Here is a 21,209-nt window from a genome sequence, read left to right as displayed (position 1 = left end):
TTGAGAGTCATCTAACTCCTGGGTGGGTTTGATTCCTAACAGTCGTTGTGAACAATTCACCTTTGGCTAAGACAACAGACCCCATCTGAGTACGCTTGATAATCGAACCCAAAGCAGTGACTTGTGGTACTCCGCTGCCCAGGACCAGGAAGGTACAGCCAGGTGACTGAACAGGCCCTGGGATTAGCTCCTGCGAGGGAGGGTGGGGACATCTTGAGAGGCCCTCCACCGCCCACTATCAGAAAACTTCACTTTCTGCCAAAACAGCACACATTTTTCTTTTGCCACCGACGTTCCTCACTGGGAATCCCCTGCCCTGATTTTGCCTGATTCCATAAGGTAAAAATACTGGTTAAGATCAGCATCAAGTTCAAACATTTATCTCACTTTGGGCTTTCTAAACAAGTGGCCTGGTAAACTGTGGTTAACAAAACAAGATGGAGTAGTAAAGACTCTAAATCCGCCTGTAACTCTCCATGGCAATTCGGGGGATGGGATTCGGTATCCAGGGATGTTCAGAGGTACCCAGGGATGCTCACAAGCGAATGTTCAGGGAGGAAAACCGTACATCCTCTCCCTTTTTTGGAGACCTTCGCGCCACCGTTCTTCAGCCTGGAAATGTTCTAGCTCCCGGTCCTCAGGCCGACCAACCCTTCAAGACAGAAAGCGGTGCAGTCAGGGTGGAGCAAACGAGGGCAGCACAGAAAATAAAATTACAGCGTTCTCCCCAAGCGCCCCGTCGCGCTCCTCCCGGTCGCCGCGGGTCCCCGCCGCCCCGCCCGCGGTCGCTGGCTCAGGCCGCGCGCTACACTGGAGCGCGCTCGCTCGGGTGCGAGCAAGACGCGGCCCGGCCCGCGGGAGGGCGGCGGCGGCGGCGGGGAAGGAGGAGGCGCTGAGGCCACACCCATCGGCGAGCGGATCCGCGGGCAGCGCGTTGTCGGTCGCCGCGCTCGCTCCAGCCTCCGCCCGCACCGAGCCGCGGGACCCGGCCGCACCGGGGAGGGGCCGCTCCGGGCCGCAACGCGAGGGCAGCGAGGGCGGCGGGGACCCGGCACCGGGCGCGGCCGGCGGCAGCGACCATGATCGCTTTGTTTAACAAGCTGCTGGACTGGTTCAAGGCCCTGTTCTGGAAGGAGGAAATGGAGCTCACGCTGGTGGGGCTGCAGTACTCGGGCAAGACCACCTTCGTCAACGTGATCGCGGTACGAGGGCAGATGTGGCAGCCCGCACCGCGCCCTGGGTAGCCCGAGTCGCCGCCTGGCGTGGCCGGGCACCGCCGGGCGCCGGGCAGGGAGGAGCCGGCTCCGGGCGCTTGGGGCCTAGCACGGTTCTTGGGGGACCAGCTGGCATGCTACCCGTTCTCAGGCCTGGGCTGGGATGGCAGGGCTGGGGGCGGGGTAGCGAGAACGAGGGGACCGAGCTGGAGTTCCGTTGCTGGTGGCACCGAGAGGTCTCCAGGCATCGGGAGTCCGCCGCAGGCTCACAGGCCCCCGTGGCTCGCGCACAGGGGGCATGACAGGGCGAAAGTGCCCGGGCCTTCCCGCTCCGCGCGTGGAGGGTCACGGGACGCGCGGCCCGAGCGTGTAACCAAGGGTCCCTGCCAGCCCAGCCCCACCCCGAAGGCTCTGTCTCCCCCTGGCTTGACGCGGAAGCCCCGGCCCATTTGGGCGGGGGAAGCTCGTATCCCTAGAGGCAGAGGAGTCAGCTGAGGTCCCGACTCTAGCCCAGACTCCTCCCCGGAACTTGTCCCGGGCCTGCGGTGTCGCGGGGGTCCAGGATGGATGGCACCATAAAGGGAGTTAGAAGACTCCACTTGGCTCAGAAGTTGCAGGAGTAGATACTGTGGACCCGAGAGGAGTAGCTGGAGGGGCGCCGTCCACCAGGGGACCAGGGCAGAGCAGCTCCGAGGGCTTTGGGGAGTCAGGGCAGGGGGTGGGGTGACTGCAGTTGTATGTCTGTGCCAGAAGAATGGTGGAGAAGGAGTTAAATTTTCTCTTTAAAAAAGAGGAAGATGAGCTCCCAGGGTGTGTGAGCTGAGCTGCAGTAATGGCTGCAGCCTGTATTTCAAAGCTAGGCAGGACTGGGCTTTTGGGACCCCGGAAAGCTTGGGACAGGGGCATAGTTTTTCCCAGAACCTAACGCCGTTCCTAAAGATGGGTCTTTCAAGAGAGCTGTGAATTAGCCACATACAGGTAAAAAATGCTGTTGTGTAGTTCTGCAAAGGTGTGTGGCCAGTCAGCTTCGGTACCGCCACTTGCCTGTATTGTATTGTTGCCCAACCTTGAAGCCCCACAGGGCTCGGCGTCCTTACTGGAGAGCCCTTCAGAGGGGATATTAGTACATTGGGCAGATGGAAGGCTGGATGGATTTGGGACTTAATGGATTGGGCATGGGCACGCACACTCTCTCTCTCCCCTAAACATGCTCTGCCATTGACGTCTATACACCCCTCTACCCAGTGTCCCTTTTAATTCCACAGGACCTCTGCTGAGGTTTGGGACATGTTTTTCTGAACTAACACATGCTCCTGGCTTTCTGTCTGCCATGCTGTGTCCCCTAGGATTAGAAACCCTGGTTAGGCTTGATGTTGATTTGCCTCTTGGACTAACGGCACAGGAAATCAACACCTGGATTTCCACCTGTCTCAGCAGACCTAGGTGGCTTGGTTTGGAGCATTTAGGTCTGGGGGATGTTTCTGGTATTTCTCAAAAGGAGAAACTAGCTGCTTGGCTCAGCCTAATATTCCCTCCTGTCCCAAGGGAGTGTCAGTAAAGCCATGCTTCTGTATAGGGATACGCAGACACCTAGGTGAGTTCAATTTCCTGGCATGGTCCTGCCCTTCAAGACTAGCATCTTCTCAGAGTAGGGAAGGTCAGGGATGGGAGCCAAATTCTCCAATTCTCCTACCAGAGTTAAGAGGTTCTTTGAAACTAAGCACAATGAAGCATGTATGTAACCCCCATCACTCGGGATGTTGAGACAGGATCCCAAGTTTGAGAGCAGCCTGGGCCATAGAGACTTAGTCTCAAAAAATAAATAAATAAAAGTTTCTATGGTATTCAACCTTCCTTGGTCCCCAGCTCCTGTATTCTCCATTTTGATATAAAATTTACCACTGAAAGATAAGTCAAATTTTCCTTCTCTGAAGAGACTCTAACTACCCCCTCGGAGGCTGCAGGGAATTCCAGCATCCGGGTAACTCCAGCCTTCTCGAGCCCACCAGGGCCCCCACAGGCATTGTGCCACTCCCTGTACAATCACAGGAAGATTCGAGACCCCTGAGCTCTGTGCCCATGCCCACCGCTGACTTTCTGAATTGCCTTTGCTGTCCCTTGGCCTCTGTTTGTCTCAGCAAACAGAGAAAACCCCTTGTGTTTTTCTTCCGACTCTGGGGTCTGAGTGTGAATAGGAATTGAGTTCCATGAGCCCAGAGGCTCAGCAGGTTAACGTGAACTAGAGAGAAAGTATACACAGAGCCATTGCGTACGACCAGGAAACTGAAACTCCACCGAGTACAAGAAAGCTGTGATGCTAGAAAAATGGGAGCTATGTTTTTGTCCAAGAGCAGCAGAAAGGGCCTTCTTTTTCTTTGAGACATAGTCTGGTCTTGCGCGCTCATGCTCCATGGGTGTGTGTCGCTGTGCCCATCAAGGAGATCATTTCAGATGTCTTAAAATATGGAAGGCTGTCACCATAGAAGAACTGGTCTTGGGGTACCCAAAAGGACTGAAGAACAAAGGGCAGCAGTCACAGGAAGATGCGTTTTTGAGTCATAAAGAACTCTCTGATAGTTTGAACTAACCCAGGAGGGAGTAAAAGCCTTGCACAGTGGAGCACACCTGTAGTCCTGACCTAGGCAGGAGGAAAATGGAGGAGCTCAGAACTTAGCTTAGTTGGTAGAGGGCTTGCTTAAGGTGCATAATGCCCCCAGCACCACATAAAACTAGACACAGGGGTGGGTGCCTGTCATCCTAGCACCAAGGAGGTGGAGTCAGGAGGACAAAAAGTTCACGGTCATCTTTGGCTACGTGCCAGTTTGAAACCAGCTTGGGATACATGAGACCCTAGCTCACAAAAAGAAGACAGCAAGAATGACTTAGAGTGGATTCAAGTATGAGACAAAAGATGGGGTCACATGACGTAAAGTTGCCCCCATCCTTACAGGAAGAATCTGAGTCATTAGCAGGGAAATTAAATCATAGCCTGATTGCAGCTTAGCTCCAAATTCACAACTGAGCAGAAACGGAGTGGTGGAGGGCGTGGCTGTCTGATAGCCCCCCACCATCCTACTTTCTGCTAGTGGTCGGTACGCCCTCATCTGTTTGGGAACATGTGGCTCTTCTGGTTCCCAGAGATCAACGACAGGTCCATGCTCAGAGCCACTCCAGGCACTTTGTGAGCCGTATGCATCAGGAGCCCTGCAGTCGCAGCTCTTGTGGGGTCCTGGCGGAGGATTACTTGAGCCCAGGAGTTGTTGCCCATCCAAGTGCTAGCCAGGCCCAGCCCTGCTTAGCTTCTGAGGTCAGACAGCAGCAGGCCCTTTCAGGTACTACAGCTTCATTATCTCTAAGCGAGCCTGGCAACATAGCCTGAATTCAATACCAGGATTCCTCAAAGGTTGCAGGAGAGAACCAACTCCCAGAAGTTAACCTCTGACCTCCACAGGCGTGCTGCAACACACACACTACACACAGATAGATAGATGATGATAGATAGATAGACCATAGATAGATGATAGATAGATAGATAGATAGATAGATAGATAGATAGATAGATAGATAGATAGGAATTAAATTATAAGGTTGTGCAGACTTTATTTTTTATTTTGGTTTTTGAGCTAGGATCTCATATAGCCCAAGCTGACCTCAGACTTACTATTTAGCTGAGACTGACCTTGAATTCTTGATTCTTCCCCCCGGCCCCCCCATTCCCTCTCTGCCTCCTGAGTGCTGGGATTTCAAGAGTGTACCAATACACTCTGTAGTGTACACTACAGTGCCATTTCCATAAAGGACTTGAGTATCTTCAGATACAGGTAATTGAGGCAGGCCCTGGACCAACCCTGTGGATACCAAAGGATGATTATACATCCAGGGGGCTCAGAGGACCTCCAAAACCCAGCTGTGGTTCTCAAATGCGGAATCCCTGCTATACATTGTCACCAGGCATGATTCCTGCAGATGCAAGGGAGTGGCACACTCATCCTGTCTGCCTGGGGGACTTCACTGAGGCTTCCAGGCACTGAGTGAGAGCTGGTTATCTCCTGCTCCTTGGCTAGTGGTCAGAGCCCCTGGCCCTTGCATGGGAGTCAAGCAAATTAGTGCACTATCAGGTAGGAGACAAAAAGGCACTAACTGTCACTCTCGGCTTAAAGATAAAGTCAGCCCCCTCCCCTATGGCCTTCACCCTCTCTCCTGTTCTTAGCTTGAAAGTGAAGATGGCCTGGCAGGAGTTGGGTCTGGCCTTTTTTGAAGCTTGTGGCTACTTTAGAATAGTTCAGAGATTTTAGAAACATTGTATAGGGGGAAAGGGAAAATTACTAGACATGGAAAGGAATTGTGGGAAGTGGAATCACTGTCCGCTCCCAGATAGTCAGCGAGCACTAATGTTGTTACTCTAGACCTGGCTCCCCTCCTGAGGAAGATTTCAACCCAGTAGGGAAACACATATGTACGTGAATAACGGAGATCACGGCTTACCCATGGTGGGAGTATGAACAACACTTTGAATAGTCCTGCAATTATTTAGTGCGTACTGCATTTTGAGGGTGGTGAATTCAGTTCCAACCCACCCATCCAGACAGGGTCTCTTTCTACAGCCCAGGCTGTCCTGAGTCTCTCTATGTAGACCAAGCTGCCCTCAAACTCTCAGAGGTCCATCTGCCTCTGCCTCCACCGTCCTGGGATTAAAGGCGTGCACAATCATGCCCACCTCCTAGTTTTTAAAAAACAGTTCACTACTAATTTGACAATATGTCTGCTTTCTTTCCTTGCTGTCACTTGTATTGGGCCTCATTCTCTGGGAAGTAATGATTGTCCTTCTAGCTCAGCTGGGGCTGAGTAAAGGGGCTTCTGGTAGCAAGAACTGTAGGTTAGACCTTGGGAAGCGCTTTCTCCCTGTTTGGACTGAGAGACTCTGAGATTGCCTAGGGACTTTGGGCCTCCTCTCCATAGAGCTTCAGGTGTGGATGGTACCTCTGCTGATAACCACCCATCTTGCCTGAAAGCAGGAGACGTTCAAGAGATACCTCCCGTGAAAACTCTTGAGAAAGTCTGGCCTGACGATGCATCACCTTGCAGACTTTATACCCACCAGGGAGGGCATATCTGGGTCCTGTCCATGTTGGCATCTTTTTCAATCTGGCTCTTCTTTCTAGTCAGGACAGTTCAATGAGGACATGATCCCCACTGTGGGTTTCAACATGCGCAAAATCACCAAAGGGAACGTGACCATCAAGGTGAGGGCAGAGGGCTGCAGAGGACCATTCGTGTTTGGGAGGGCAACTGAGGCACCGGGGAGGGCAGAGTGGCATCCTGTTGCTGGGGAGCTGGGAGAAGAAAACCGAAGAACTGGAAGCTGGAGGGCTGGGCGAGAGGGAAACCAGGAGGGAGAAAAAGAGGCGTGCCCCACAGGGTAGCGGGGACAGTGGAAGGGAAGCTTGGGAGATGAAATTGCTGTTGGTTGTCTGCCTGCTCCTGAGGCTACCCTCTCCCCACCCTCTTCTCACTCAGCTCTGGGACATTGGGGGGCAGCCCCGATTCCGCAGCATGTGGGAGCGTTACTGCAGAGGAGTGAGCGCCATTGTGTAAGTAGGATCTCCCACCCTTCCGCCTGCAAGGACTTCAGACCTAATGGAGAATCACATAGACATGGTCTCTCCGTCATAGCTGGTGCCCGGACATAGCCTGATTTTATTTTGCATGCTGTTTATTTTAGTAAATATGTACTCTGGGCTATAGCACCTAATTAGAGAACTGGCCAGCTAGGCCTGCAGTATCACTTAGGGTATTGTCCCCCAACTCAAATCATCATGTCTTGAATGTTGGATGAGTTAAATGATTCCTTCCCTTGTCTGTTAATTCTATCTAGACAGCAGATGTAACTGTTGCCTAGCATGTACGAGGCTCTGGATTCAACTCTAGTGCCACATACAGAAACCAAAAGAGAAAGAAAAGAAAGACAGGGGATGTATAATGTATGCACAGCTTAGTTTTTCTTAACAGAAAACTATTTTTTTTTTCTTTTGTGACAGGGTCTCCCTGTGTACACCTGGCTGGCCTGAATCTCACTGTATCTCACTATGTAGACAAGGCTGATTTCTAACTCGCAGACTCCAACTCTCAAGTCCTGGGATTCGGTGCATGCACACCATGCCCAGCTTAAACCTGATGTTTATATTTTTAAGAAACACGCATCATAGCTGGATGGTGGTGCATGCCTTTAATCCCAGCACTCAGGAGGCAGAAGCAGGTGGAGCTCTGAGAGTTCGAGGCCAGCCTGGTCTACAGAGCGAGTTCCAGGACAGCCAGGATTACACAGAGAAACGCTGTCTCAAAAAAAGAAAAGAAAAGAAAGAAACACATTAAATTTATATCAATAAAGAAAAGAAAGAAACAGACCTCGTACCCTGCTAGGAGAGAACCCTTTTCCTTTCCTCTCTAGCCCTATCTAGGCCAGATTTACAGCTAATTCTACAGGCCCCAGCTTCCCAGAGGACATAAGCTTGTAGCACATTGCCCTGTGGGTTGGGGAAGATGTTCCCTGAGTCAGACCAGGGTGGTCCACTTCTCCAGAGGTGACCAGGTGTTGGAGGAAGAGGAGGAACCAGAGGCGTTCTTCCCCTCGGCTGTTCCTCTTCCAGCCCGCGGTGTCCCCATGCTGTCCCTGCCTGCCTTCCCCAGGTATATGGTGGATGCTGCAGATCAGGAGAAGATCGAGGCCTCCAAGAATGAGCTCCACAACCTGCTAGACAAGCCCCAGCTGCAAGGCATTCCGGTCAGCCGATGATGGAATGGGTGGGAGAGGGAGCTGGCCGGAAGTCACTGGGGGAGATGGCCCCATGCAGGCATGCTCCATGCCCTCGTCCTAACCCTCCTTGGCTTCTCTTCTGAATAGGTCTTAGTCCTCGGTAACAAGCGAGACCTAGCGGGAGCGCTAGATGAGAAGGAGCTGATTGAGAAAATGTAAGCAGGGTGGCCTTTCTTTGTGTGCTTCTGCTCCCCAAATACCCCAGCTGACGAACACTTCTGGGCTGGGCCGGTTGCTATTCTCAGTGTTCACCACAAGGTGGCAGCAAAACACATCTTTCCAGGAGCCTCGCCCTCCTCTTTGACCAAGAAAAAGACCCTGCCTTCCCCCAGCCCACATCCCTTGGCTGCCCCAGCCTCTGCAGATTCTGCTCTGATCTCCCCCGCAGGAATCTGTCTGCTATCCAGGACCGAGAGATCTGCTGCTACTCCATCTCCTGCAAGGAGAAGGACAACATAGGTGCGTGGCTTTGGGAAGTTGTTGGCGCTCTACCAGGAACGGCCTTGCAGAAGGGAGAAGAGAGGAGAGGGCTACTTCCGGTGTGGTAGCATAGGACTCTGGAAAGTTCCTGCTCTGCCACTTGTCTTTAGTCCTGGGGTGCAGCGGGCAGCTGGAAGGCCCAGTTCTGAATTTTACCTCAGTTCTACTTTCTGAGAGGAACCACCCACTCACTCTTGTACTTCTGAGATTATCGTAGGTTGAGCCAGGTATTCCAGGCCCTTCTGCCTGTGCTTGCTGGGCTTTGTGTCTTTCCCATCACTAGTTTGAAGCTGTTACAGGGATCACAGCTCTTGGCTTGATCCTGGCTGCAGTCTCAGGAACCGGGATTAACTGTTTATGCCTCTCAGGCCTTATGGGCGGCTGCAGGATGCTGCACGCAGGCAGGCCTGATGACCTTCTCTCTTGTCTCACTCAGACATCACCCTACAGTGGCTTATTCAACACTCAAAGTCACGGAGAAGCTGAGACTGTGGCTCTTCTCCTTCGGACCAGGGACCACAGTCACCTAACCTGAAGCCGAGCTCCCCGCCCACCGATGTCTCCCCCAAACCCACTGCTCCTCACCCAGTGTGGGGAGGACCCTCTGGGGCTCCTAGAGTCCTGTTCTGCTGAGGTTTGAACTCCTGTTTTTATTGTAAAATAAATTTCCCCCCCATCTGGTCCCCTAACCTCTCTCTCTCTTTGTCCCTCACCTCACCCCGCTTCCTTCCCCTCCCAACAGCCCTGGCCCCGCAACCCCATCCTCACTTTCTGTCCCACTCTCTACCTCCCCTTTCAACACCTCTGTTATTGTCCTGTGTGTACAGTATATATATGTATATATATTTTAATTTTTTAATTTAAGCAAAGACTTAAGATCAACCATTTGATGCTGCAGGGGCCAATCAGGACCTGGGAGGGGCAAACTGGAAAGATGGGAAGAGATGCAGGGTCAACTTGGGGCAAGTTCAGATGCAAAAAGGTGGTCGCTGGCTGGCACTTGGGGCAGGTACCGGCCTGGCCACTGGTGATTGTCCCCATGTCCTGTAAAGTATTTCTGTCTCCCAGTAAAGGGCCTGAATACTCAGGTCGGCAGGAGCCTCCTTTCTGTCCCCAGCCTTGGTAGGGCCACCAGGCACAACCAGGTAGCAGAGACCACCAGGCCTAAGAGGGAGGAAGCCAGTGTCCATGCCATCCCAGCGACCCCCATCCTCACTATTCCCAGCCCCAGCTCCTGCCTCTACCCAGGGCCTCCACCTCCATGGCCCATTTCATTTTCTGTTCTCATCTCACCAAGTTGTACAAGGAGAGAACTCAGCATGGGGGGGTTGGTTCTTTGGGTTTTGTTTGTTTGTTTATTTGTTTAATTTAATGATTTGTAAAGTGATGTTCCTCTTCCTTTTTACACTTTCCAGCTCATATTTAACCTCTGTTTGGAAAATGATTCTTGTAACTGTACATTTGTTTTGCCTCCTAATAATGACAATAATAAATTACCAATTTTGTGTTGGGGCCTGTGTGGTGCTGGGTGTTTGCCACTGACCAGCAGACTCACAGGGACAGGCCTCTCTCACAGGGAAGGCCACGGGGTGCCACACCCGCAGAGAACACGTGCTCACACTGGCAACACAATGGCCTGTCACAAAACAGCCTCCCACACGTGTGTCTGGGCTCTGGTGTCGCCTGCTCCTCGTTCTCTTCGGTCTTGTGTAAGCTGGCAGCTGCCAAGCGGTCCTTAGCAGTAGTCAGAGGAACTACTCAGACCTGGACTGTGCTTTCACTGTTGAAACAGAACTGCTGTTTCTCGACAGCTGCTTCAACCCGTGGCCCCTCTCCATTCCATGCCTGCTTGGTCCCCATAGCCAGAGTTGAGCCAGAGCCAGAATTCTGCCTCTACCCCCTCATTCCCAGTTCCCACCAGGAAGAAATCAAATGTCCTCCAGGGGTGTACTGGGCCTGTGGAGTCTCCATTGCTATCTTAGTGTCCAGGACCAACCCTCACTCTGGATGGAACTCCTACCTTGCCTTACAGGCGCTCACAGCCCCAGTGCCTGTGGGCCCTCCTTGGTTCAGTGTGGATCTAATCTTATTTAGTTTTACACTCAACTCTCAGACATCCCCCCAACCCCCCGCCACTCCCTCGTGTTCTGTCTCCCCTCAGCCTGGAAAATAGAGACCGCAGAATACCCAATCTCTTTTCACCCTGCCTCAGCCGGAAGAAGCAGCCACCTTTGTCCTTGGTTTGTGAGAAGCCTTGGGCTAGGCCACTCTCCAACCACGAGGAGGATTTCCTATTGCTGAGGGACTTTGAGGATCAGGTCTGAGAATTGAGCTCAATGGCAGAGCGCTGATCTAGTGTGCAATAGACCAGGCCCTGGCTTCCATTGACCGTGTGGGGAGAAGGTTTGAGGATGGAGTTTGCCACCAGCTAACTGATTCCCGGGAGTCTTCCTCCTCCTTAAGAGTATGAGGTGTGCCCCTTGGCTAAGGATGATGGTGGCTCAGGTTCTGTCCCCTGCCCTGCATCTGGGAGAGGACCACTGTCCTCATCCAGGGGGATGTTTCAGCGCTGACCTGCTTCTTGGGGTCTGTGTTCTCCAGATGAGATTTTGTGAGAGAAGATGAGCTGATTATTAGCACATGCAAAACCATTGTCCTGCACAGGGAACTCATGCAACAGATATGCAGCAGGGCCCAAACCACCTGTTCCTTGAATAGGGGACAAACCATGTAAACCATCGTGTTTGGGTTCTCTGATGTCAAACGAATGAGTTCATACCTGGCCAAGGGGCTGGAGAGGTGGCTCAGAGTTAAAGAGCAGGTACTGCCCTTGTAGAGGCCATTGGTTCCTAGCACCCACGTCAGGTGGTTCCAGAAAGAGCCAACACTTCTGACCTTCGTAGGCTCTGTACCCCTGCTCACATAACCCACACAGATAGACACACACACAATTAAAATTATAAATAAATAAATATTAAAAAACACCTCACTGGGCTGAAGAGATGGCTCAGTGGTTAAGAACTTTGACTGTTCCTCCAGAGGACCCGGGTTCAATTCCCAGCAACCACATGGCAGCTTACAACTGTCTGAAAATCCAGTTCCAGGGGATCTGACACCTTCACACCCATTCATATAAAATAAAGTTAAATAAATCATAAAAATAATAATAAAAAAAACCCACCTGACTAAGTCCACTCGATATTGCTCAAGATCTGGGTTCCCAAAAGCATGGAGCCTTGCACTATGCCAGATGCTTAAGCCCCCGCCCCCATCTCCCAACCCCCTTTTTAGTGGTGGAGGTGGAGCCCAGGACCTTGAGCATCCTAGGCAAGCAGTCTGCGGCTGGTCTCCAGCTCCAGCACAGAGCATGTCTGGCCTCATTTAATGATCACAGGCCTCTGTGAAGGACTGATTGTTCTGTTTCCCAGAGTGGGGAGTGGAGACAGGTACACTCAAGGTAGAGCAGGAGCTAGAATGAAGATACGCAGTGGGGCACACCAGAGGACGCCCCCCACCTGGCCTCAGGCTCTGATGACTGCCCCTACTATATGGATGTCAGCATCTCTTTCTGAGCATCACAGCTTAAGTCCATTGCCCACCCTTGAGCCAGCTACCCCACCCCCATAGCCTGGGACCCCAGAGCAACAAATCCCACATTGTTCCCTGGCTGGCACAGACTGGAGGGACAGTGGCTCTTTCCCAAGGCTGGCTAGTCTGCCGGCTAGTTTTGCAAGCCATTCACGTTAGCAGTCTTGGAAAACGGCAGCAGGGTAGGGTCTAGGAGCCACCATCTCTCCCCTTGAGCTCTGGGCCAGCCAGCGGGCAGGAGGGCGGTCCAGAGTGTGCCCTTTGTGGAAGAGGCCACCAAACAGGATGCTGAACCACCACCACCCCTCCAAGCCTTCCACCCTCAGTCCTCTCCCTGCCCCTGATTTCACCTCAGATCACCCCGGCCCACTTCCTCCCCCCTTAGAAAGTTATTGGTGCATGCAGGACTGGGGTGGGGGGAGGAGTTGGGAAAGCACCCCCTTTCTGGTTCTGCTCAGAGACAAGGGTCCACCTTTGCCCCCGTCCAACTAACGCATACACACACACACACACACACACACACACACACACACGTTTCTAAAGACAAAGCTGGAGACTTTGGTCACTGTAGCAACAGGTCTGCCGAGAAATGGGTGGGTGTCATTCTCCAGTACAAAGGGTGTGTGCACAGGGCAGTTCCATCACTTAGCAACAGCCTCCCTCTCTCTTGGCCAGCATCACTGGCCCTGGGGGGTGGGTGGGGGTGGGTGCCAGGGATCAAGAACAAGGCTGTTCAGATTCCAAGTAGTGGGGAGGGAGACTTGGACGCTGAGTGGACCAAGGCCCAAGGGAATGGATGCCTGGGCAAAGAAGAATAGAGTTGGGCTGCTCATGACCCCATACCCTTGGGGACCTAAGCTGGTAGAGGTTCTAGGTTGGTCTGATGAGCAAGCCTTTGTGGAACCCAGAACTGAGCTCCAGATAAGGGTGGCTGCAGAGAAAGCTGGGCATGGGGAAAGGAATGCCAGTGGCCCAGGCTGACAGCCCAGCAGAGAGAAGGGCCCTGTGGAGGTGCCTCAGGGGCAGAGCTGGGGAAATGACTTAAAGGGCATGCCCAGTAGGAGGCGCTACTGGCTGTGCGGGTACCTACTGTAGAACTCTGCTGGGAAGGGGGTGGGGGCGGGCGTGGTGGGGGCAGTGCGGGTAGGCAGCTGAGCCATCTCAGAGCCAAACAGTCCATTCTAAGAAACTGAACAAGAGCCACTGTTAGAGGGAGGGAGGCTGAGAAGCTCTGTGGCCCACGAAAGGAAAGCCCCTGGGTTCCCTCGAATGGGGGCTTTGTGGAGAGGGCAGGGACTCCAGAGACAAGCAGGCTGACTTCCCAGGGGCAGCTGGGTTTAGCTCTAGATAAGGGTTTAGCCCCCAATTCCTGACGCCTTCCCTCTCTCTGTCCCCAAGGCAGGACAACAAATATAGGCCCAAGCCAAGGAGACTGCCCGGTTAGGGGAAGGCCTGTCTCCTGTCTGGTTCTGTCACTCATGGACAAGGAAGCTCACTGGGCACAGGGTTGTGGTACCTACTTTATTGTTTTTTCAGAATGGCCTTCTACAGGATAGCGCCTAACAGGAGGCGGTGGGGGGAAGTTGGGGGGGGGGCTGGATGATGTGAGATGTGACCGGGCGCCTCACAGAATGGAAGACAGAAGTAAGAGGATACACTGGGAAGAGACTTGGGGGTAAGACAGACCCTCTTTAGAGGATGGGATGCTGAGTCTGCTTAGGTTGGCCCTCAAGCAGTCCCTGGTCCGGGATGGGGCCTACGTGGGACTAAAGGAGTGATGTCTGGGGAACCAACCTTAAGTCAGATTCCAAGATCAAAGGGAGGGCAGGCAAAGGGCTAAACCCTGGCTCGGAGATGGCCAGATTGAGATTCTAGGCAGCTCTAATGACCTAGACAGATCTCCACCTACAAGTGGGAGGGACAAGGCTGACAGGTCCCTCAGAGCATTAAGATTGGCACTGTCTTCCCATGGCCAAAGCCCAAACGCTGGCAAATGAGCCGAGTCCATCTCTACACCGCAGGATGAGAAGTCGGGGTGAGACCTGTGGGAAAGAACCAGCAGACTGACTTGAGTGGGGTGGCACCCCTCCCCACCTGCTCCCGCGCCCCCTAGACTCAGCAAGGTGTGCCCAGGGGCAGGAGTGGGGGTGACTCCCTGGGCTTATGGAAGTGGATGGAGGAGGACACATCGGTCTTAAGCTTGCTGTCCGCGCCGCCTGTCGCCGAAGCGTCCGAGGCCCCGCTGCACTCCTCACAGCAGCAGCAACAGCAGCAATCCAGGAAGGCCTGGCCCAGGGGCCTGCAGATACACAGGAGGAGCACGGGGGTGATGGCGCCCTTGAAGAAGGCGGAGAACTGGTTGATGAGGCCCAGGAGGTCCAGGGTCTGCCGGGTGAGCTCGGTGGAGAGGTAGGCCACCACAATATTGCAGACATTCTCAGGGAGTGTACAAAAGGCATAGACCACGGTCAGGCCCACCACAGTGCTGTTGAGCTGGCTCTCACACTGCTCATGCTTGCCCGCCCGACACTCGGGCTTCCTGCCCGGCGGGCCCCGCACCCGCCATGTCACCAGCTGGCAGGTGACGGTGAAGAGGATGGGCAGACAGAAGTAGCAGCCAAAGTACCACCACATGCGAGCGTTCTGGTAGGTCATCACCAGCGAGTAGACGGACTCGGGTAGGTTGGCTGAAGGTTTCATGATGCACGAGTCCACCGTCCCCATGGTGGGAGCAGGCTCTTGTGCCAGCTGCCACAGCAGGAGTTCAGGCACAGCCAGCATCATGGAGCCCACCCAGATGACAGCCAGTTTAGCCAGGATTGATTGGCATCGCTCAATGGGCCTCACCTTCGGCAGGGTGCTGGTGGCCACGTGGAAGCGGTCTATGCCCAGAGCACAGAGGCTAAAGGTTGTGACTCCCAGGGAGGAGACCTGTGAACAAGGATGTAGAAGAAGACAGAGGGCTCAGTTGATGGGGGCAAAGAGGTCTCAGGCCGAAGAGGAGCATGGGTTACACATGAACAGCGTGATAATAGCTGCTATTGGTGAAACATTTTCTACCCATCAGGCACTCCCCATATGTCATAAACTCTCAGCTGTGCCCCGCTGGGGTCAATGCACACTTGTAATCCTGGCACTCCAATCAGCCATCATACAGGAGAAATGGACGCAGAGGCGTAAAAAGTGACTTGCCCACAACCACACAGCTGATGAATGGTAAAATCGAGGTGGGCACACATCCCTTGTTCTGTTTTCCACTTCCCAAGCTAGAGTGTGCTAGGCCTCCCTCCCATAGACCCTGATGTTCCCCAGGACACTGGAAGCCACCTCTGAGGAAGAACCAGGACAAAGATGGAAACTGGGCTTAGCTTGGGCGTGGTGGTGTGTGCCTGTTGTCCCAGAACTTGACAGAGGCAGGAAGATCAGGAGTTCAAGGCCAGACATGGCCATACAAAAAGTTCAAGGCTAGCCTGAGACATGCGAGACCCTGTCTCCAAACTGAAGGAAAGAAAGGAAGGAAGTGGGGAGGGATGGAAAGAAGGAATGGACAAATTTGGATCTTTGCAGTTCTTTCTCCTTCCTGCACAGGCTCATGTGAGATCTTCTGGTTATGCCCGGGAATGTAGCCTGCTCGCCATTGCTTTCAGCCTGCCTATGTTGACCTGGGCAGACCAACATTGTGGGGAGCAGCCCCTGCTAGCAGCCTGCACCCACCATCCTTGTGCACTTTTTATCCGGCAACACTCAGAAAAAAACACCCGTTGAGCCAAGAGGAAGAGGCCAGAGCCGCAGGGAAGGAAGTGCCAACTCGCCTGAAAGGAGAGCCCTCCTGAGCTGCTAGCTGATGGAACTCACTGGGGGTTGTGCTCCCCCCTCCTCCTCCTGCTTAAATTCTTCCCTTCTCTGGCTGGGGCGACACAATCCAGGGCTTATTTGCACTGCCACCAAGTGTCCTTTGTAAGAACCCCAACCCCCTCTCTTGGCAGGGGACTCCAGTCTCTGGCAAAACATCATTCTCTCTCTCTCTCTTCTCCCACATCTCAGAAACTATTCCAAATCTTACCAAGGGGCCGTGCTGGGGTCTTCCCTACAGGAGAATTCTGGGCAGCAGCAGAGGCTTAAGGCCGCGGGCAAGAGCTCCAGTGTGTCTGACTCCTTCCCTCTTCTCCTAAAGCTATGCCCAAATAAAAGCCAACATGGTCTACATGAATTCTAAGCACTTCGTGGACATTACCCATTTGAATCCTTTAAGAATGGGGACTAGCCAGCTATACACACACCTGTATCCTAGCACTCAGGGAGACCTGGAGATCAAGAACATCCTCCATTACTTTGTCAATTTGGGGCCAGCTGGAGCTATGGAAGACCCTGTCTAAAAAATGAAAACAGGAAGAGAGGAGGGAAAGGAAGATTTGGAGCTAAACTTTGGGTGACTGTGTGTGATGGCTCATGTCTGTCAATCCAGCACTCAAAGCTGAGACGACACAATCAGGAGTTCAAGGTCATCTTTGGCAATGTGGCAAGTTTGAGGTCAGCCTGAGCTACATAAGAGCCTATCTAAAATAATAAAATAGAAGCTGGGCGGTGGGTGGCGCACGCCTTTAATCCCAGCACTCAGGGGACAGAGACAGGCAGATCTGAGAGTTCAAGTTCAGCCTGGTCTACAGAACGAGTTTCAGGACAGGCTCTAAAGCTAGAGAAACTCTGTCTCAAAAATAAAAAAAAAAAGATAACACTAACACTAATTGAGGCTGGCTGCTGAGCATGGCTTTTCAGGTCTACAAAACCTCAATCAACTGGGTGGCTAAGGCAAAAGAATTATAAACTCAAGGCCTATCTAGACTACAGAGTGAGTTCAAGTCGAGCTCGAGCAGCTTAGTCAGAACCTGCCTCAAAAGTAATAAAAATGGAACGGGTAATATAGCTCAGTAGTAGTGGTAGAGTACTGACCTAGCATGCACAGGCCTTGAGTCCAATCCCCACGGCTAAAAGGAGGGTGGGGGTGGCAGCTGGAAGTATAACTCAGCGATAGAATGCTTGGTTATGTGGAAAGCCTTGGGTTCAACCCCAAGTACTGCCCAAAAGAAAAATAGTCAGCTAGATATTGTGGCACACACCTACATCCCCAGCCCTTTGGAGGAGGAGGTAGGAAGATGGCCATTAGCTTGAATCTGGGCTACAGATGTAGGTAAAAGCCAGGTCAGCCAGGGTTACAATGGGAAACCCAGTCTCAAAACAACGGTGGAAAGAGTAAAAAGCTTTGGGGCTCCAAGTGCACATGATTGGTCGATGTGAAGCCCTAGGTTTATCTGCAGCTCATTCAGACAGTTCTCATCCTAGATGAGAACATTGATGTGTAGGCAGGTTAACTAACTGACCAAGGCTGCTTGCCCAGTCATGAAAAGAGCCCAGTTTCTAATATAACTATCCGATTCCAAAGCGTCGTGCTGGCCCAGTACAGTGGGGCCCTTATTTTCAAACTCAGGAGGCAGAGGCAGGCAGATCTCTGTATGTTCTAGACCAGCCTGGATTACATGGTGAGTTCCAGACCAGCCAGGGCTACATAGTGAGAGACCCTATCTAAAACAAAACCAACCAACAAAAACCCCACCCAAAGTTTGTGTGCCTAACCACTTAGCTCACCTAGGCAGTGTGTACCAGGTGACAGACAAGGTTTAAAGACCAACTTCGGGCCGGGCGGTGGTGGTGCACGCCTTTAATCCCAGCACTCGGAAACCCTATCTCAAAAAACCAAAAAAAAAGACCAACATCGGGCATGGAGGCACACACCTTTAGTCCGAGCACTCAGGAGGCAAGACAGGTAGATCTCGGTGAGTTTGAGGCCAGCCTGGTTTACATACCAAGTTCCAGGCTGGGAAGTGCCACATAATGAGATGGTCTACCAAACAACAAGAAGATACAAAGATCACATTGAATTTTGGGATCTCTTTTGATCTGGGAGGCCTTTGGACCACCAAATAGATGGTGTGCATGGGTTGGGAGTACAGGAAAAAACATTTCAACTGCTATGCCTCACAAAGTGACCAATCTTGGAATAATCCCTAACATGCTGCTAACTGTGGGCTTGGACCTTTGTCAAATGCCTGGCTATTATTCCAACTCATGGGGAGGTTATTATTCCCTTCATCATTCCCCTTGTAGCTAAGGTTCTTTTGTTTATTTTTAAAAGTGTTTATTTTACTTATGTGAATGATTGTGTCTGCCTGCACGTATATAAACATACCATGTGTGTGCCCTGTACCCATAGAATTCAGAAGGAGGCATCAGATCCCTTGCAACTGGAGTTATAGATGATTGTGAACCACTATGTGGGTACGAGGAGCCAAACCCAGGTTCTCTGGAAGAGCAGCCAGTGCTCTTAACTCCTGAACCACCTCTCCAGCCCCCTGTAGCTGTGATTTAAAACTGTTCCCACCGAATGTGTTGGTGTGTACTTTCAGTCCCAACACTAAGGAGGAAGAAGCAAGAGGTTTTCTGTGAGTTTGAGGCCAGACTGGTCTACATACTGAGTTCCCAAACAGCCAAGACTATATAGAAAACCCTGTCTCAAAGAGAGAGAGAAAAGGCTGCTCCTGCCAACCGTGACAGTACAGGCCTCTAATCTCATCAATCAGGAGACTAAATCAGGAATATTGTGAGTTTAATTGTAAACCGTCCTGGACTATATAGTGAAATCCTATCTAACAAAAAAGGGGGGTTGTAGTAGTACAGACCCATAACCTCAGCACTTCAGAGTAGAAATAAGTAGATCAGGAGTTCAAGGTCATCCTTAACTACACAGTAAGTTTGAAGCTAGCCTGAGCTATAGGAGATCTTGTCTCAACCAAACTAAACCAAAACACACACACACACACACAGACAGACAGACAGACAGACAGATAGATAGATAGCACTAGGACAAGGCAGAGAATCACTGCAAATTTGAGGCCAGCTTGGTCTATGCAGTGAGTTCCACAGCAAACTGAGGTACAGAGTAAGATCCTGCCTTTAAAAAGATAAAAAGGACAAGAAAGAGAGAACATTTAAAAACTAGAAATAAAGAATAAAAACAAAGGAAAGCTGCTATCATAGATACAGAAACCTTCACACATGGGTAGATATGTACAAAGATCTGATTAAGCTGTCTCCTTGTGATCGACACAGCCATTCTCATCCAGGTGTTTAACACAACACGGAAGCCCCCATTCAGGGGTGCTCAGTACTACACTTTAGAGTTGCTGTGCAAGCCAGTTAGAAGGGCCATCTGGTCTACCCTCCATGCTTGCTAGCTAAGGAAATGAGGAGAGATGGGATCTATCCAGGGACAAGCAAAATATAGTAACAGAACTAGTGCTTCTATAAGCTCTAGTACCCAAAGGAAGGGCTTGCCTTTCAGAGCTACCTTAGGAGGAGAGTGATGGAGATGATCTTGAAGGTGACAATAAACTTGGCCAGGAGGGAAGAAGAGCCTGTCCTGGTGTTTGCATCCACAGAGAGTAGACACTGACTCAACCTGGTAGGAAACTGGGGTCTCCCTCAAGTATTGCTAGGTTTTCAGGATACAGAAGGGTTAAAAAGAGGAGTCATGGGTACAGGGCAAGCAGGAGGCACAATAAAAGAAAAGGGAGGGAGACAGACAGTGGCAGTGTGCACCTTTAATCCCAAAACTCAGGAGGCAGAGGAGAGGCAGGAGGATCTGTGAGTTCAAGGACAGCCTGGTCTACCAAGCAAGTTCCAGAACAGGCTCCAAAAGTACACAGAGAAAAATGAGAAAGGAGAGAGAGGGGGGGAAGAAAAGAAAAGAAAAAAGGGGGACCTCAGAAGAGAGAGGGATTTGGGGGTGGATCAGAGACAGACAGCTTGGAATATAGAAAAAAGGGTGTAGCTTCTGTGTGGTTATTCCTAAAGCAGAAGCCCAGGTTGGACTCAAGCCAGTGGCCTTGCACATCTGCCTATCTGCCTATTCACTGGCCTGACTTGCTTCCCTGAGAGCTACTAGAAGCCAATACTGAGTTTGTTCCCTTCCCTGATAGAGTTTGCCTCCTCCCACAATGACACAGAGAAAACTAGTTGAGTGGGAACCCAAGGGTGCTGGGATTATACACACCTGCAGATCTGCTCTCTGGGTCTCAGCAGAGACTGGAGCCCCTTCCCTGAACTGCAAGCCTACAACTGAGCTATAGAAAGACATACTTACCTCCATGAAGGGCACAGCCCGGCAAGACACATCCCCCAGGAGCCTCTGCTTAGTGATCTCGTTGAAGACGACAATGGGGAGGCAGAAGAAGAGGACCAGGAAATCCCAGAGAGCCAGGCTGGCGAGGATGGAGTTCCACGCACTCTTCAGATAGTAGCTGTGCCACACAATACACATGACAGACAGATTGCCTACGATACCCACAGCAAATACCACCAGAGCCAGGAGCATGACAGCGTAGGCACTGTAGGAGTTCTCAGTCACCGGATACAAGGGGTTCTGAATCTGCAGCCTCTGACTTGGTGTCCCGGTCAAGTTGGCCCTCAGCTCTTGTCCACTATCTGGGGTGGACCCATCCTTGTCTGGGTTGGGGCTAGTGGCCACCAACGTCTTGGTGGGCTGCAAGCCAGCAGGATGGATGGGCCTGGGGTACTCAGCCCACTCCTCAGGTACATAATGTTGTACCTCCTTGGGCCCCTCGTCCTTGGTGCCTCTTCGGGGTCGACTCTGCTGCTCCTGGACCTTTGCTCTATGCCCACCCAAAGATGAGTTGGCAGCCCCAGAGACCCCAGTCAGCCCCACAGGCAATGCTACAGCAAGAGAGACAGCCAGGGGCCACAGCCACCGCATGGCCGGGAAAGCAGGGTGTAGCTGCCTCAGAGAGGTGAGGGCAAGGGACCTAAGGGCTGCGTGGAATTAAAAGAGGCAGCTGGCAGCTGGGTCCGCCTCCAGTCAGGCGTCTGGCATGGCTGGCCCTTCCTCCCTCACCCGTTGGCCATGGTCTGGCCAGGGCCCTCTGCTGGACCTTAGCGGTCTGTGCTGAACCTCATACAATCACGTCCTCTATCACACCGCCTTCTCAGGCTCCAAGGGACAGACTGAGCAGCCTCAAAGGGACCCGCTCCAATCACTGGTA

The 21,209-nt window shown here is 52.2% G+C and overlaps 2 protein-coding genes across 2 annotated transcripts; one reads left to right on the top strand and one right to left on the bottom strand.

The window, feature by feature from the left end:
• Positions 1 to 961: 961 nt before the first annotated feature.
• Positions 962 to 10,020, top strand: Arl8a (ADP ribosylation factor like GTPase 8A). The gene is made up of 7 exons (XM_038349177.1): positions 962 to 1,202; positions 6,377 to 6,457; positions 6,732 to 6,805; positions 7,902 to 7,995; positions 8,116 to 8,183; positions 8,417 to 8,487; positions 8,945 to 10,020. The coding sequence occupies exons 1-7, from the start codon at positions 1,080 to 1,082 to the stop codon at positions 8,992 to 8,994; spliced, it is 561 nt and encodes a 186-aa protein (XP_038205105.1). The 5' UTR covers positions 962 to 1,079; the 3' UTR covers positions 8,995 to 10,020.
• A 4,191-nt stretch (positions 10,021 to 14,211) lies between these two features.
• Gpr37l1 (G protein-coupled receptor 37 like 1) lies at positions 14,212 to 20,923 on the bottom strand. Its single transcript, XM_038348484.1, has 2 exons — positions 20,294 to 20,923; positions 14,212 to 15,027 (listed from the first exon to the last, which is right to left on the bottom strand). The coding sequence occupies exons 1-2, from the start codon at positions 20,921 to 20,923 to the stop codon at positions 14,212 to 14,214; spliced, it is 1,446 nt and encodes a 481-aa protein (XP_038204412.1).
• Positions 20,924 to 21,209: the final 286 nt, after the last annotated feature.

Source organism: Arvicola amphibius, chromosome 12, assembly GCF_903992535.2.
Source record: "Arvicola amphibius chromosome 12, mArvAmp1.2, whole genome shotgun sequence".
In the NCBI taxonomy this organism is placed as follows: Eukaryota; Metazoa; Chordata; class Mammalia; order Rodentia; family Cricetidae; genus Arvicola; species Arvicola amphibius.
This window is presented reverse-complemented; position numbering and strand designations above follow the sequence as displayed.